The 15,383-nt window shown below is 57.1% G+C and overlaps 1 protein-coding gene across 5 annotated transcripts; it reads right to left on the bottom strand.

Annotated features, from left to right (window-relative positions):
• Positions 1-4,234: 4,234 nt before the first annotated feature.
• Positions 4,235-14,837, bottom strand: SLC26A6 (solute carrier family 26 member 6). 5 transcript variants are annotated; one of them, XM_032161633.2, is made up of 21 exons: positions 14,720-14,837; positions 12,848-13,006; positions 12,622-12,761; positions 12,345-12,455; positions 11,616-11,767; positions 11,253-11,417; positions 11,022-11,174; positions 10,597-10,679; positions 10,366-10,513; positions 9,980-10,093; positions 9,811-9,888; positions 9,437-9,532; positions 9,247-9,353; positions 9,020-9,089; positions 8,004-8,096; positions 7,816-7,923; positions 7,332-7,424; positions 6,252-6,428; positions 6,007-6,061; positions 5,596-5,732; positions 4,236-5,376 (listed from the first exon to the last, which is right to left on the bottom strand). In XM_032161633.2, exons 1-21 carry the CDS (start codon positions 14,740-14,742, stop codon positions 5,362-5,364), a joined length of 2,277 nt encoding a protein of 758 aa, XP_032017524.1. In that variant the 5' UTR covers positions 14,743-14,837; the 3' UTR covers positions 4,236-5,361. The 5 variants fall into 5 exon arrangements, with proteins under 5 accessions (XP_032017525.1, XP_032017524.1, XP_058298201.1 ...); XM_058442218.1 differs by lacking the exon at positions 14,720-14,837 and adding an exon at positions 14,461-14,582; XM_032161634.2 differs by lacking the exon at positions 8,004-8,096 and having other exon boundaries at positions 4,235-5,376.
• Between the last annotated feature and the right edge of the window lie 546 nt (positions 14,838-15,383).

The raw sequence follows: 15,383 nt of genomic DNA, 5'->3' as shown, positions 1-15,383 counted from the left end.
TAAAGCCAGCACAGGGAGACACACTGGAGCTGGACTCCTGCTTCCTTGTTAGTTGACTTGCAATAAAAAGCTTTTCTTGGCCAGACACGGTGGCTCACGCCTGTAATTCCAACAATTTGGGAGGCTGAGGTGGGTGGATCACTTGAGGTCAGGAGTTCGAGACCAGCCTGGACAACATGGTGAAACCTCTTCTCTACTAAAAATACAAAAATTAGCCAGGTGTGGTGGCAGGCGCATTTAATCCCAGCTACTCAGGAGGCTGAGGCACAAGAATTGCTTGAACCCGGGAAGCGGAGGTTGCAGTGAGCCGAGATCATACCACTGCACTCCAGCCTGGATGACAGGGTGAGACTCCATCTCAAAAACAAAAATGAGCCGGGTGTGGTGGCGCATGCCTGTAATCCCAGCTGCTGGGAAGGCTGAGGTGGGAGAATCACTTGAACCCAAATCTGGTGCCAGGCCCACAACTGTAATCTCAGTACTTTGGGAGGCTGAGGTGGAAGGATCTTTTCAGCCCAGGAGTGAGACCATGGTGGGCAACATAGTGAGACCCCCTCACTATATTAAAAAAAAAAAAAAAGAAATTAGTCCAACATGGTGGTGTGCACCTGTAGTCCCAGCCACTTGGGAGGCCGAGGCGGGAGGATTGCTTCAGCCCAAAACCCAGTGTCACAGTACTGGTTTCTAACACTTCAAGCAGTGAGTCCTTTTGCTCAGTAACACTTTCACCCTGGCCTTCTCCTCACCTATCAGCCAACCCCTAAAATCCAAACACCTGCAGTGGCTCACACCTATAATCCCACTTTAGGAGGCTGAGGCTGAGGATCTCTTGAGCCCAAGAATTTGAGCCCAGTCTAGGAAACACAGTAACAACCCATCTCTACGAATTTTTTTTTTTTTTTTGAGACACAGTCTTGCCCTGTCACTCAGGCCGGAGTGCAGGGGCGCAATCTCAGCTCACTGCAAGCTCCGCCTCCCAGGTTCAAGTGATTCTCCTGCCTCAGCCTCCCGAGTAGCTGGGACTACAGGAACGCACCACCATGCCCGGCCATTTTTTTTTTTTTTTTTTTTTTTTTGAGACTGAGTCTCACTCTGTCGCCCAGACTGGAGTGCAATGGCGCAATCTCAGCTCACTGCAACCTCTGCCTCCCAGGTTCAAGCGATTCTCCTGCCTCAGCCTCCTGAGTAGCTGGGATTACAGGTGTGTGCCACCACACCCGGCTAATTTTTTGTATTTTTAGTAAAGATGGGGTTTCACCGTGTTAGCCAAGATGATCTCAATCTCCTGACCTAGTGATCTGCCTGACTTGGCCTTCCAAAGTGCTGGGATTACAGGCTTGAGCCACTGCGCCCAGCCCCAATTTTTGTTTTTTGTTTTGTTTTTTGTTTTTTGAGATGGTGTCTTGCTCTGTCTCCCAGGCTGGAGTGCAGTGGCACGATCTCGGCTCACTGCAAGCTCCGCCTCCTGGGTTCACGCCATTCTCCTGCCTCAGCCTCCCGAGTAGCTGGGACCATGGGCGCCTGCCACCACGGCCCGGCTAATTTTTTTGTATTTTTAGTAGAGACGGGGTTTCACCGTGTTAGCCAGGATGGTCTCAATCTTCTGACCTCATGATCCACCTGCCTCGGCCTCCCAAAGTGCTGGGATTACAGGCATGAGCCACCGCGCCCAGCAATTTTTGTATTTTTAGTAGAGACAGGGTTTCATTATGTTGGCCAGGCTGGTCTCGAACTCCTGGCCTCAGGTGATCCGCCTGCCTTGGCCTCCCAAAGTGCTGGGATTACAGGTGTGAGCCACCGTACCCGACCTTACAAACTTTTTTTTTTTAACTAGGCTGGGCGCCATGGCTCAGGCCTGTAATCCCAGCACTTTGGGAGGCCAAGGCAGATGGATCACCTGAGGTCGGGAGCTCGAGACCAGCCTGACCAACATGGAGAAACCCTGTCTCTACTAAAATAGCTGGGCATGGTAGTGCATGCCTGTAATCCTAGCTACTCAGCAGGCTGAGGCAGGGGAATCGCTTGAACCTGGAAGGCAGAGGTTGCGGTGAGCCAAGATCATGCCATTGCACTCCAGCCTGGGCAACAACAGCAAAACTCCATCTCAAAAAAAAAAAAAAGGCTGGCTGTGGTGGCTCACGCTTGTAATCCCAGCACTTCAGGAAGCTGAGGTGGTTGGATCACGACGTCAGGAAATCGAGACTATCCTGGCTAACATGGTAAAACCCCGTCTCTACTAAAAATACAAAAAAAAAAAAAAAATTAGCTGGGCATGCTGGCACACCCCTGTAGTCCCAGCTACTCGGGAAGCTGAGGCAGGAGAATCACTTAAACCCGGGAGGCAGAGGTTGCAGTGAGCTGAGATCATGCCACTGCACTCTGGCCTGGGCGACAGACAGACAGCAGCCCCAGCTAGTTTTTGTTTATTTGTTTATGTTTGTTTGTTTTGTTTATGTTTGTTTTATGTTTGTGTCTAACATAAAATACAAAAATGAGCTGGGCATGGTGCTGGACACCTGTAATCCCAGCTACTGGGAAGGCTGAGGTGGGAGGATGGATTGAACCCAATCGTCCAGCACCATGCCCAGCTCAGTTTTGTATTTTATGTTAGACATAAACATAAAACAAACAAACATAAACAAAACACATAAACAAACAAACAAAAACTAGCTGGGGCTGGGTGCCGTGGCTCACGCCTGTAATCCCAACACTTTGGGAGGCCAAGGCAGGAGGATCACTTGAGGTCAGGAGTTCAAGACCAGCCAACATGGTGAAACTTTTTGTTTCTCTACAAAAATACAAAAATTAGCTGGGCATGATGGTGGGTGCCTATAATCCCAGCTATTCAGGAGGCTGAGGTGGGAGAATCACTTGAACCCGGGAGGTGGAGGTTGCAGTGAGCCAAGATCGTACCATTGCACTCCAGCCTGGGCAACACAGCAAGACTCTGTCTTGGGTGGGGGGAGGTGGGGGAACTAGCTGGGTGTGGTAGCGTGTGCTTGTAGTCCCAGCTACTTAGGAGGCTGAGGCAGGAAGATCGCTTGAGCCCAGGAGGTCAATGCTGTAGTGAGTGGTGATCACAGCACTGCACTCCAGCCCGGGGAACAGAGCAAGAGCCGATTTAAAAAGAAAAAAAAAAAATCCACACGGCCCCTAAAACCTTTTGCTTTCCACCAGGGGCATCACCTCTCTAGGCTGACCAAACTCGCAGGTGCCCCATACCCAGCCTCAGCCCCACAGTCCACATCGCAGTTGGGTGAGCGCTCAAAGATGTGGGATCAAAATCCACAGGCAACTCTCCCGCTGTCAGAACAAAGCCCGAAGGTTCCCCCTGGACTGTGAGGTCCCCCCACCCTCTCACCTCAGCTCATGCTGCCCCTGCCTCCCACGGGCCTGCCTCAGCACCCCCACTGCTCCCAGTGCCAGGACCACAGCTCCCCAGGCCTAGAAAGTCACCTTCTTATGGCTAGAGTTTCAGTTCCAGGGTCACCTGCTGAGTCCCCTTCCCATGAGCATCTTGGGTAACATATGACCTCTTCTATCACCTGACCCTGCTTTATGTTCTTTAAAGCATTTCTAACTACCTGCAATTTCCTGTTTGAGGTCTACTGCCCTCTCCAACATATAAGCTTCGTTCAAACAGTATTTACTGAGCAGCTGCCAGGCACCATTTCTGATGCTAGGACGTGGTGTGACAGAGTAAATAAAAGCTCTTATTTCCCTGGGGCTGAACTTCTAGGCCATGAGTTGGGCGGGGGGTGATGGTGCCAGGCACCAACACAGACCATGATAAAACAGAGCCAGGCAAGGGTGCCTCTGTGATTTGAAGGGCAGGGTGGCCTCTGTCAATGCTCAGGATGGTGCCCAGACCCCAGCACAGAGCCTGGCACCTGCTCAGCACCTGATGAACAGCAGCTCTCACATGTTTGGAGCAGAGGACCTGAGCCCACCATTGTTTTAGCATTTCCTGGCATTCCCTCATTTATTTATTTTTGAGACAGGGTCTTGCTCTGTCACACAAGCTGGAGTGCAGCTCCCTCCAGCATGATTTCAGCTCACTGCAACCTCTGCCTCTTGGGTTCAATCGATCCTCCCACCTCAGCCTTCCCAGTAGCTGGGATTACAGGCGTCCAGCACCATGCCCAGCTCATTTTTGTATTTTTAGTAGAGACGGGGTTTCATCTGCCTTGGGCCTCCCAAAGTGCTGGGATTATAGGCCCGGCATCTACTCATTTAATATTCACTGAGCAACCCCTGAAGCAAGAACTGTGGCCACTCACGCTCTACCGATGAACAGCACACTGAGGCCCAGACAGATCCTAAGACCCGGTCCCTCCCCTGCTATCACTGTCAGCTGGCCCAACGCCCCAGTGCCTACTGGGTCACATGCCCAGATGTCGGCATTTAATGGCAGAAATCAACACACGCTCCTTGGCTGACAGTTTTCTACCATGCCCAGGTGATCTGTCACCCATGCAGTGGCATGATCTCAGCTCACTGCAACCTCTGCCTCCCAAGTTCAAGCGATTCTCATGCCTCAGCTTCCCAAGTAGCTGGGATTACAGGCATGCATCACCACGCCCAACTAACTTTTGTATTTTTAGTAGAGGCGGGATTTCACCATGTTGGCCAGGATGTTCTCCAGCTCCTGGCGTCAAGTGATCCACCTGCCTCTGCTTCCCAAAGTGCTGGGATTACAGGTGTGAACCACTGTGCCCAGTCATGCTTATTCTTAAGCATAGAGCAGCAGTGCGGGGGAACAGCTGCTCCTAGGTGTTCACTCTGTATCCTCCAGGGACTGCCCATTGGCACCCACGCTGCCCTGTACCTTATCGGGTATTCCTGAGAGCGAATTATTCCTTAGAAGCAGCTCTGGTTCCAACTATTTCACAGCTGAGGAGATAGGGAGAGAGGGCTATGCATGGCTGAGGAGAGACCTTAACAGGGGATGCCTCCACAGCTCCCCTGCCCTGTACCCTGACCACCCAAGTCTTTCCTACACCTTCTGCGCCGTCTCACCTTCAGGGCACAGGAAGGGTCAGCAGCCACAACCGTGGACCACCCACCACCAGGGCCCCACCAAGCCACAGCAGAGCCTGGAGTTGAGCAGACAAATCTTTATTCCTGAGGCTAAAATATGTACCAGTTCCCTCCCCGTACCCCGCCACTGCCAGCCTGACTGCAGGCCCTATCCCAGACCTGGAGCACTGAACTTGGAGTCCCAGGACCTCCTTCCCTGAGTTGTGTGTGTGTACATGGAGGGGACTCCTGGGTAGCACCTGGAGGCAGCCTAGGGGTGAGGGGCTTCTCAAGGGTGCCCTGCACCTCCAGAGGTGCAGTCTTGGGCAGGATGCAGCATGTTCAGAGTCTGGTGACCTGAGCGGGCAGAGGAGGGGGAGGCTCCAGTCAGTTTCCAAAGGACACAGACCAACCCCCGCCCCTAGGAACAGCTTTATCCAAAGACAGCGGGGAAAGCACTGGGCCCACTGGGCACAGAGCCATGGCCACCAGGAAAGACTCCCTGGAGCTGGGGCCAGGGTGGGGACAAGCAATAGATTAACAAAAAAGAGCTCAGCAGGCCAGAGGTCGGCTCACCGAAACAGGGCTGTCGGGGACAGGCCTCGGGTGTTGGAGGGCAAAGGTGACAGCATCGTGGACAGAGGCAAAGAGATGCTTCTTGGTGATGGATGCATCGAAGAAGTGCCCAGCCTCAAGCTGGCTGACCACAGGGCCTGTGGGCAAGAAGTAGGCCTCCCGACTCTCAGAACCTCCAGGAACTCAACTCCCGGGAGCCAACAGAATGCCCTGACCTCATCACCCCTGACCTCCACTGCTGAGGCTACAGCTGAATCCACATCACTTGTAACCCTGGACTCCTGTCTCCCAGGACACCTCTGACCTCCAGTTCCAGAGAAAGACTTTTTCCTTGTGCTACTTGGAAAACCTTTTAGCCAAAAGTATCCTACCCTCTTCCCAGGTCCCTCCTGCTGTTCCCACCCTACTCACTGTGGCAGGCCGCCATGTACACCTCCACCTCGATCTCCCGGAAGTCATGGAAAATCTGTAGCAGAAAAGGGGGCCAGCCTCAGAGGGAGGCTCAGGGACTTAGAGGGGGGCTCGGGCAGGCTTAGGGAGGGAGTTTAGATGAGGAGCTTTGAGGGTTTGGGGAGTCAGAGGCTAGGAGTGCTCTCAGGGCAAATTACAGGGTCAGTGTGGAAGCTCGAGGGGCCTTGGCCTGCCCCCATCCTTACATTCTTCAGGCTCTTGAGGCACACAGTGTCCACAAAGGAGAGGGCACCCAGGTCCAGGATGAGGCTGTGGAAGTCTGGCTGAGGCAGGCCCAGGGCCTTCAGTATGGACCCATCTGGGGCCTTGGAGTCTTCTTGACCATTGGCTGTTGCATCTTCCATCTTATCTCCTGGGCTCATCTGCTGGGGATCCAGACATGCTGCCAGGGCCACCCATGAGAGGGTGATGGCAGGACTGGCCACACACAGACATGCGGGAACATGCAAGGTCAGATGGGGAGCATGCATGGGACACATAAGGACACAAACATGGGGGAGTCACATAGGTGTGCAAAGACAGGAATGACAGATGTGTGGGGACACGCAGGAGGGCACACCCAGACGTGCGTATACTGCTCTGCTACCCTCTGGGCCGAGGCTGCACAGGGACACGAGAAGGGACGGTGCTGGGAGACCCTGTCCCATTCTCATCAGCCAGGGCCGAGTGGGGAGGGGGCCCAGGAACAGGCCAGAATAGACACAGGCATCCACATGAAACACACACAGACACCTTGGCACCCTGCCCTGTCTGAGTCTCTAATTAAGTTTGGCATCCTCTTTGACCCCTAAATTTTTTTTTTTAGAGACGGGGTCTCGCTTCATTGCCCAGGCTGAATGCAGTGGTTATTCACAGGCACCATTAGAGCACACTGCAGCCCCGAGCTCCTGGGCTCAAATGATTTTCCCGCCTTAGCCTCCCGAAGGGCTGGGACTATAGGCACGCACCACCATGCCTGCCTTTGACCCCTTGATTTTCTCCCATATACCCAATCCCTTTCCTCTACCCATGAGCAGACTCTGGGGGGAGTCTTGTGGCATCTACAAATTCAAGGTCTTCATCCAGGCCTGAGAATCTAAGCCTAGATTCTGTGGCATATCATGACTCTCCCTGAAGAATATCCGATCCAGCCTCCACTCCTCCTGCCATCGGCACAACACCCTCGAGCCCACAGCTGCTGGGTCCATGGCATTCCTCATGAGACGTGTGGATCCTGCATCTCTGCAGCTCACAGCTGTCACCTCCTTTCCCACCTCTAGTCTCACCATCATCTTGCAGTCCTCAACGTTGTTGCTCTTCATGTCTTCAAGGCTGGTGTTGACATTAATGGAAACTGAGGCGCCCTTGGAGGAGGCAGCCTACACCAGGGAAGACAGGGAATGAGAAACAGCTATCCCGGCTGCCATGACAGCCGTGTCACGTAGGCCTGGTGATGCCCCCTGGTGCTGGGCAGGTAGGTGGGCCAGGACCAGAAGCTGTGGGACCTGCAGCAGCCAGGCTGAAGCTCCTGGAACAGCCGTGAAAGGGAAGAGGACTGTGACGGTTCTGTCACTGGTTCAGATGATGGGAGAGAAAATGCTGCCTAGAGCCCGGACCTGCTAGGGTAGTGAGGCAGGGCCCTTGGGAGCATGAGGGAGAAAGGAGAAGGGATGAGGAGTGAGGACGAGGGAGGAGTCCAGGGCCAGGAGAAAGGCTGGGGCAGGGAGCAGGGGGCAGGAGACAGGGGTCACCAGACAAAAGGGGCCCTGCCTGTTTCTGAAGCTTCTCCTCTTTCTGCAGTTGCTTCAGCTTCAGCTGCTCCCGCTTCTTGAGCAGTTTCTTCTTCTGGGAGATGAGGAAGTCGACATCCACACCGCACTGGAGGCAAACATCAGAGAAGGGTTGGTGAGCTCTCTGGGAGCTGGGGCCTGACACCCATCCTGGGGACTCCGTCTCACCCTCTGCTTCAGCGCATCACTGTAGAACTCAGCATTGGCAAAGTACACGGTGGCTGAGGAGCGGAAGACCTTCACCCCCAGGACTTCCTTGGCCTGGAGATGAGGCAGAACTGGCGGTGGCTGAATCTCCTCTCTCCTGGCTGCATCCTGTTCTCCTGCCTTTCCTTCCCTAGTGTGCCCAGTGCCTGCCACCGCCCAGCCCTCTGCTCCCCAGGCTGCAGTCCAGGCCCTCCCAGGGGCTTAGGCCACAAGCCCGGCAGTGTCATCTCCATCCCCCCACAGTGCCTCTCCCTCCCCACCTCTCCTGCCACCACCTAGGCAGGCTTCACAGGCTCTTAATCTTTCTCTTGGGTTTCCAACCCCTGCCTTGTGATCTGTTTTCTGCACCCAGAGGTCCTCCTAGGCTGTCATACCAATCAGACCTTCCCCGCTCCCACCCCATTCAGGACACAGCCCGGGTCTCTGCTGGGCTCCAGGCATGCATGGAAAGGGCTGGGCTGCCCCATCATCCTCTCCCATGTCTCAGACCCCTTAGTTCCTCCCTGCACTGCCTAATTGCACTGTGCCCATGTTGCAGGGAACAGCCTTGTTTTATTCCAGAGCCCCCCACCTATGTTCCTAGCACTTGGCCCAAGACCTCTCAGGAGATAAATGGATGACTGAGGACTTAGTAACCCCACTGATCAGATCAGGAAATGCCTCCCTTCCATCCTGGCGCCCCAGGGAGCTGCCACTCTGGCTCTCTGACCCACGGCTGCTCTGCAGGTGGAGCTTGTGCTGTTGACTCCACGACAGACCCCTCCCCAGCCCCAGACCCATCTCTGTCCACTCTCCCTCTGTCCCTTCATACCTCTAGAGGGGGTCGTAGACCTAAACTCCTCCCTTGAAATCCCAAAGACCAAAGCCAAAGTATCCTCAGCCCCCAGTGCCCTGGCCAAGTGTGGAACGAATCCACAAAGGCTCATTCTTCCTCCGTCTCCCCATCCACGCCATCTCGTTCAGCCCCTGCCACTCACCTCTGAGTACTCTGCCACATCTCTGTAAATATCCGTGTCTGGCACCTGCCCCAGGACAGAGTAGTGGGGCCTGTGGAGAGAGAGAATACACAAAGAGGGGGCAGAAAAAGGGGATAACAGAGGGGTCCGAAGGAGCCTGAAGTCCCCAGAGATGTGGGGAAAGCTGCGGGGAGCTCTGTGGCACTCCCTCACTAGCTGGAATGAGGGGACCAACATGGTGGACTCACATCTGTGTCCGGACCACCACGAGCACCAGGGAGAAGATGACTGCAACCACCAAGCCAAGGTCCAGGTTCAGCAGGATGGTGGCCATGAAGGTCACCAGCCAGATAAGCTGAGAACAGAGGGCAGCGGTTGGAGGGTGGCGAGGAGCCATGGGGCTGCCCAGTCCCTGCCCTGGGCTCCCAGGGCACTCACCAGATCCGCCTGATTGGCCTTCCAGAGGGAGCGCACATCGCTGAGCTGCCGCAGCATGCCCTTCAGGTTCACAATGATGATGGCTGCCAGGACGGCCTGGGGTGGGGACAGTGCCACCAGGGGCCGTTGAGGGCACCCGATGCTGACAACCCTCCCCATCGAGGAAAGGCCAGACTAAGCCCAAGCACTCAGGCAGCACCTCAGACACAAACCCCCACCCAGCCCCTGACCCTTGTCTCCAAATCTCACCTTGAAGATCTCAGCCTTGAAAAACAGAACCTAACCTTGTGTCCCCACCCCTCACCTGAACCTAGACTGGCTGATTTGAGCCCTGGCCTCGCCAAGACCTGAAGCCTGGCTGGGTGGGGGCTCACCTTGGGCAGGTCATGGAAGAGTTCCCCAAGTTTGACAATGATGAGGAGGATGAAAAGGGAAGAGATGGCTCCAGCAACCTGTTCAGGGAGGGGGTGAGCAGGGGCGAGACCCCCTTCCCCAGGCAAAGCAGTGTGCATGCCCACACCCATGCCCACACCCAAAGCCCACCTGCGAGTTACCCCCGGTGCTCTCCTGTACCAGGCTCCGAGACATAGAGCAACTCACGGGAAAGCACTGGAAGATGCCTCCGATGAGGTTACTGAGGCCCAGGGCCACCAGCTCCTGACGGGGGGCAGTGTGGGTGTGAGGAGACTTCCTAGAAGTGGCTGGTCACTGTTCCACTGTATCTAGGCCTGTGCATCCCCAATCTCCATCCCCACCAAGTGGCCCCCAGAGACTGGATGCTGTCCCACATGTCCTGCTCCCCCACCCTCAGTCCCCCACGTGGCCTCAGCACATCTGCTGTCTCCCCGTGTCCCACCTGTTCCTCCCCCACCCGTTGCTGGCGCCTCCATACACTTGGATGCCTCCTACACATCCCGCATCACCCAGACCTGGTTGCTGTCCACCCGGTAGCCGTGCCTCAGGGCGAAGATCTTCCCCAGCGAGATGGCAATGGCAAACCCAACCACAGCAATGGTGAAGGCGCTGCCCACGAGCTTTGAGAACAGCTGGGTGTTGGGGGCCGCTGGGGGCACCAGCCTGTGAGAGGCATCCGTGAGGCCAAAGCAAGGTCTTGGCCTGGCTGCCCAACCCTCCCTGACCTGATGGAGGCCAGAGCTCACCCTGCAGGGATGTTGCCCACGACATCTACGTCAAATCTGTGCTTCAGACCCATGCCATAGGAGATGCCTGTGGCCCCGATGAGCTGTGGGAGAGGACAGAGTCAGGGAGGCAGGTGCTGGCATCACAGTCAGGGGGACACGTAAACCACTGTGGGGTGAGGAGGGAGACACTGGGCAAAACCTTCTTCAGGGGTGGGAAAAAGTCATGTAGGGTGAGAGACGGGCAACACCATTTTGGCTATGGGGAGTTGCTGTCAGGGGCAGGAAGAAACCAACATAGGGGCTTTCTGCTGTGCCCCCCACAATACCCAAGAACCCTCCCAGCCCCCCTCCAGCTGACCCTCAAATACAGGAGGCTGCCCACGTGGCAGGGACCCAGCCTGACCTGCCCTTCTCCCCTGCCCTCCACTCCCTGGCCCTCGAACCGTGAGCAGCTCCCCGGGTATCGGCATGGGCAGCTGCTGCTGCAGCTTGTCATTCAATAGCTTCACCACCACGAGCACCACCCCAGCCACAGCTGCAGTGACCACGGTGCCAACCTTGCTCTGGGGCAGCTTCCAGCAGACCTCCAGCACTGTCTGAGGAGAGGCCGGGTCACAGCCAGCGCTCAAGGCCATGGGGCACACCTACCCCTCCCTCCCCCCAGCCTCACTCACATAGATGAGGGACAGTGGCCCGGAGTGGCTTCTCAGATGGAGGCCAAACACATACTTGAGCTGTGAGACGAAGACCTGCACAGCTGCAGCTGTAGTATAGCCTCGGACAAGAGGCTCTGACAGGTAGGTGACCACGAAGCCGAAGTGGATCAGGCCCAGCCCCACCTGTGGGGCGGCCAGGGGCAGTCAGGAGAGGCAGGGGTCCTGGGGTAGCTGATGAGGAGCGCAGGGCAAGTGGGATGGGAGGGGGATGAGTGGACGGCAAGAGGAGGACGACGATGGTCAGACACTCAGGGGAATACAGACGGGGCAGTGGCGGGAGCAGAAGTGGTGGGGGGGCACATACTCCTGACTGTTCCACACCTGGAAGAGGCCGACCAAGACACTGAGTGTGGAGGCCACCTGTACCCGGGCAGCGTCTCTGGCTGTCTCATTGATCATGGAGTCGTTCAAGGCCTGCGGGGCCAGGGATTCTGTCACACTGCCCACCATCACAGACATGACAGCAAAGGTCCCTGTAAGGACGGCACGGGGCAGGTGTGAAGGGGAGAGGACACTGCCCTGCCCTGGAGCCCTGGTCTTAAGAGAGAGGCCAGGAGACTTCCAGTTCTGGACAAATGTACTCAGATTATGGCTGCATGAATAGGGACAGTGCTGGCGGTTCAGGTTTGGCCAGGCCAGGAGTGAACCCTGAGCTCACAGGCCCTTAAGCGTGGCTAGAAATGCTGGCCCTGCCTCATCTACCTTGTCCCACCTGTGTCTACTGGTCCAGGGACACAGAGGCTCTCTGTGGAGTAGGGAAGGGGTCAGGGCTTGCCTCAGGCTGCTCAGGCCTCTGCCAAGTTCCAGGTCCCTTGGGCTGCCTCGCCCACTCACATCTTCCTGGAGCCAGGGCTTTGAGGTCCCCTGCCTCTCTGGTCCTACAGTCAGGGGTCTAGTCCTGCCTGGGGATGACTCGTGGGCTAGCCCAGGGATGCAGCACCAATGTTGCCCTCTTCCCCAGCCGCTCCTGCCCTGCTCAGTGCCCCCTCACCCTGCCCTCCATGATGGATGTGGGCATCCTCCTGGAAGGCTAGGCCTGCCTCCACTTACCCACGGAGATGTGCCGGGAAGTGCCAAACAGGAAGTAGATGAAGACGGGGTAGAAGGAGCTATAGAGGCCAAACACGGGGGGCAATCCAGCCAGGAGGGCATAGGCCAAGCCTAGGGGTAGAATGATAGCAGTGCGGGCCTGGAGAGCAGATCTTGAAACGATAAGGGAATCGCAGCCCTGGGTCAGGTGCCATAGTTCCAAGGTAGAGGTCATGGCCCCAGTTTTGGGCATCACAGACCACAGGGTTTCCAGGCCGACGCACTGAAGGTGGCTCACCCTGTGGAAGCTGCATGATGGCCACACTCAGGCCGGATAACAGGTCACCCAGGAGCCAGTCACGCACAGGATACCGGGGTAACCAGACCAAAACCGGGAGGTGTTGGAGCAGAAGGGCACGGGCCCGAGCATGGGAGCACCTGGGGACATGATATGAGGGGTAGGTGTCAGGAACAGGGGCTACCTGGGCCCTGCCAGCGCCCCCAGGCCCCAATCTTGGCCTTACTGCAACCAGGTCCGCCACTGGCGGGTCCTAGGTGCTGAGCCCCAGCGCCCCAGCTCCTCCAAATGCTCCTGGTTCAGCAGCGGCCGTTCCATGTGGTAGTCTCGCCTCCGCAGCTCCATTGCTTGTGTTGCAGACAGCAGTGCCTGCGTGTCCCTTGGTCTGGGGTGGCAAGACCAGAGAGATACAGTGAGGGCATCCCTGGCCCAACCTCCCCTACACCTCCACCTAGGACCAGAGAGTTACCTACTTGATTTTTCCGGGCCCTAAGATCAAGGTACAGTATTCCAGCCCCCAGCTGGCATCTGTGGGCCACATGCCCAAACTCAGACAGGGGCAGTGCCTGAACTTTGGCTGGTGAGAAAGCCTCTTTCTAGGACAAAGTCCCCCAAGTAGGGACTGCAGGATGAGCTCTATCTATACCTCCAGCTGAGATGTGGCTGCCCAGTGCTGAGTGTTCTACCAGTTCAGGTCCCAGGCTGCTCCCTCCCCCACCCAATCCCTCTCCCCTAGCCAATCCCTGTCCAGTCCCCAGGTCCTCCTCCAGCTACCCTGGGAGCCCACTGCTGGCTGAGAGCACACTCACGGAAGGGGCCCAGCAAACCAGGGGTCCAGCTCCTCAAGCAACTCCTTTCCCAAGCCTCAGGCCTCAGATGAGACCCTCCCCTCTAAGGTAAGGAAAGTGTTGGGGCCAAGCTTGCCCCTGGGCCTCCAGCTCCAGGGTCCAGGTTGTAGACAGCTCAGGCCTGGTCTGGGGAAGCCAAGGATTGGCTCTCACCTGAGAAGGAGCTTGCTCTTGGAGTGGCAATCTCTCACCTAGAGGGAGAGGCTCCCGCCTGGAAAGGGAAGTACCCACTTGAAGTGGGGGAAAGAGCTCACCTGGGAATAGAAGCTTTCAAGGGGAATCTCACCTAGAGGGATCTCTGACCTACCAGGGAATCTTTACCAGCCAGGCAAGTTCTGACATAGGGGGAATCTTCCCTCTGCCCAGAGGCACCTACTTGACGTCAGAGAAAGATCTCACATGAGAAGAGACCTAGAGGGAAAGGGTTCTCACCTGGGGTATACTCTCCCGTAGGGGAAGCTCTGACCTGGGGAGAGGCTCCTACGTGGAATGGGGAAAAGCTGTCACCTGGGAATACATCTCACAGAGGGATCTTACCTGGGGGAAAACTCTAGCCTGTTGGGGAAGCTTTCACCAGTCAGGAAAGTTCTGATCTAGGAAAAGCCCTGACCTGGGGAGAGGATCCCATTTGAGGGACAGGAACTCACCTGGGAAAGGCCTCTAACCTGGCTGTACTGTTGGAGGAGTGTGGAGTGGGTGCAAGGAAGATCCTCAGAGACTCTTGGGACCGCTATCTCAAGGAGATCTTAGAGCCCCCTCTCCTTTCCTACGTGAGTCACTCAGGTCTTCTTAAAGGGCTCCCTCCCCCCACAACGTGGGACCCGCGTCTGGAGGGCGGAGCCTTGATCCTTGCCCCTCCCTGTAGGAGGGCAACTGGGGCTAGAAAGGCCGGAGCGCTCACTCCGGGGTCAGTGGAGCTGGGTGGACTCGGGACCCAGCCGAAAGCAGCTAGTCCACCGGCCGCCGCCAGGGACTCCCGGCCCCCACGCACCCCCGCCGGCACATCTGGCCGGGCTCCTCCGCACGCAGCTGTCTCCCTGTGGCCCGGGATGGCCCTCAGGCGTCACACCAGCGGCTTTCCGCACAGCCCAAAGGACTGGGGTCGCGCCGGCTCCCGCCCCCACTCCTTGCTGCAGAGGGGCAGCCGCCTGCAGGAAATCGGCAGAGGTAAACCGAGGCGTCGCAAGCTGGGAATGCCTGCTCCAAAGAGGCGCTCGCGCGGGGCCACCGGGGCTGTGCGCTGAACTCACCCCGACGCATCCGCCAGCCCCATGGCTCGCAAGTTGTCCGGCGCGGGCTGCTCCTGCTGCTCGGGCTAGAGGCCGCTACGCTCCGGAAGGCGGCGCCGCCGCGACCGGGCGAGGCCAGCGTCGCGCTCCCGGGGGCTAATCCCGGGGCAGGACGGGGAGGGTTGGGCCAATCAGCGCGCTGGGGCGGGGCCTAAGTGGCGCGCGCCGGGCGGGAGAGCCTGGAGAAGGAGGATTTAACCGCTTCCTCCCCGACGACATTGCCTATGAGGCCTCTCGCTGCTCGCCCGGCCCTCTGCCCGGAGCTGGATGGGACTGCAGAACTGGAACTAAGCACCCGCGCTGGGCTGGCCGTAGTCGCGCCCCCAGGCCCTGAGTAGGTTGGAGCTGATCCCAGGTCCTGGCTCGGCGGAAGGTACTCACGGAGTGGGAAAGGGAAACCACTGGCCGGTGACCCCAGCCTTAACTTGTAGGGGATCCAGGTCTGTGGGGCCTCTCATGCCTCCAGCTGAGAGCGCCACCCGCAGGCTTTCTGAGACTATGCATGTCTTTGAGACCGGGAGCCGACAGTCCCCAAGTCCTCCGCTTTAACTCTGGCCACCCAGGCCAGAAATGGTTGGAGGATCCCCTCCGCTGCACTAAGCACAGCCCGGACATAGCTCCCAGA

Source organism: Hylobates moloch, unplaced genomic scaffold (assembly GCF_009828535.3).
Source record: "Hylobates moloch isolate HMO894 unplaced genomic scaffold, HMol_V3 SCAFFOLD_8, whole genome shotgun sequence".
NCBI classification, from domain to species: Eukaryota; Metazoa; Chordata; class Mammalia; order Primates; family Hylobatidae; genus Hylobates; species Hylobates moloch.
Note: the sequence above shows the minus strand (reverse complement) of the source record. Positions and strands in the feature narration are given on the sequence as shown.

Coding starts and splice junctions, on each gene's coding strand:
- SLC26A6 (XM_032161633.2), bottom strand. CDS start 14,742: ATGGGGCTGGCGGATGCGTCGGG. Junction 9,533..9,810: donor TCTTCCATGACCTGCCCAAG/GTGAGCCCCCAC, acceptor TCCCCACCCCAG/GCCGTCCTGGCAGCCATCAT. Junction 8,097..9,019: donor ATGTGGCAGAGTACTCAGAG/GTGAGTGGCAGG, acceptor CCTCATCTCCAG/GCCAAGGAAGTCCTGGGGGT.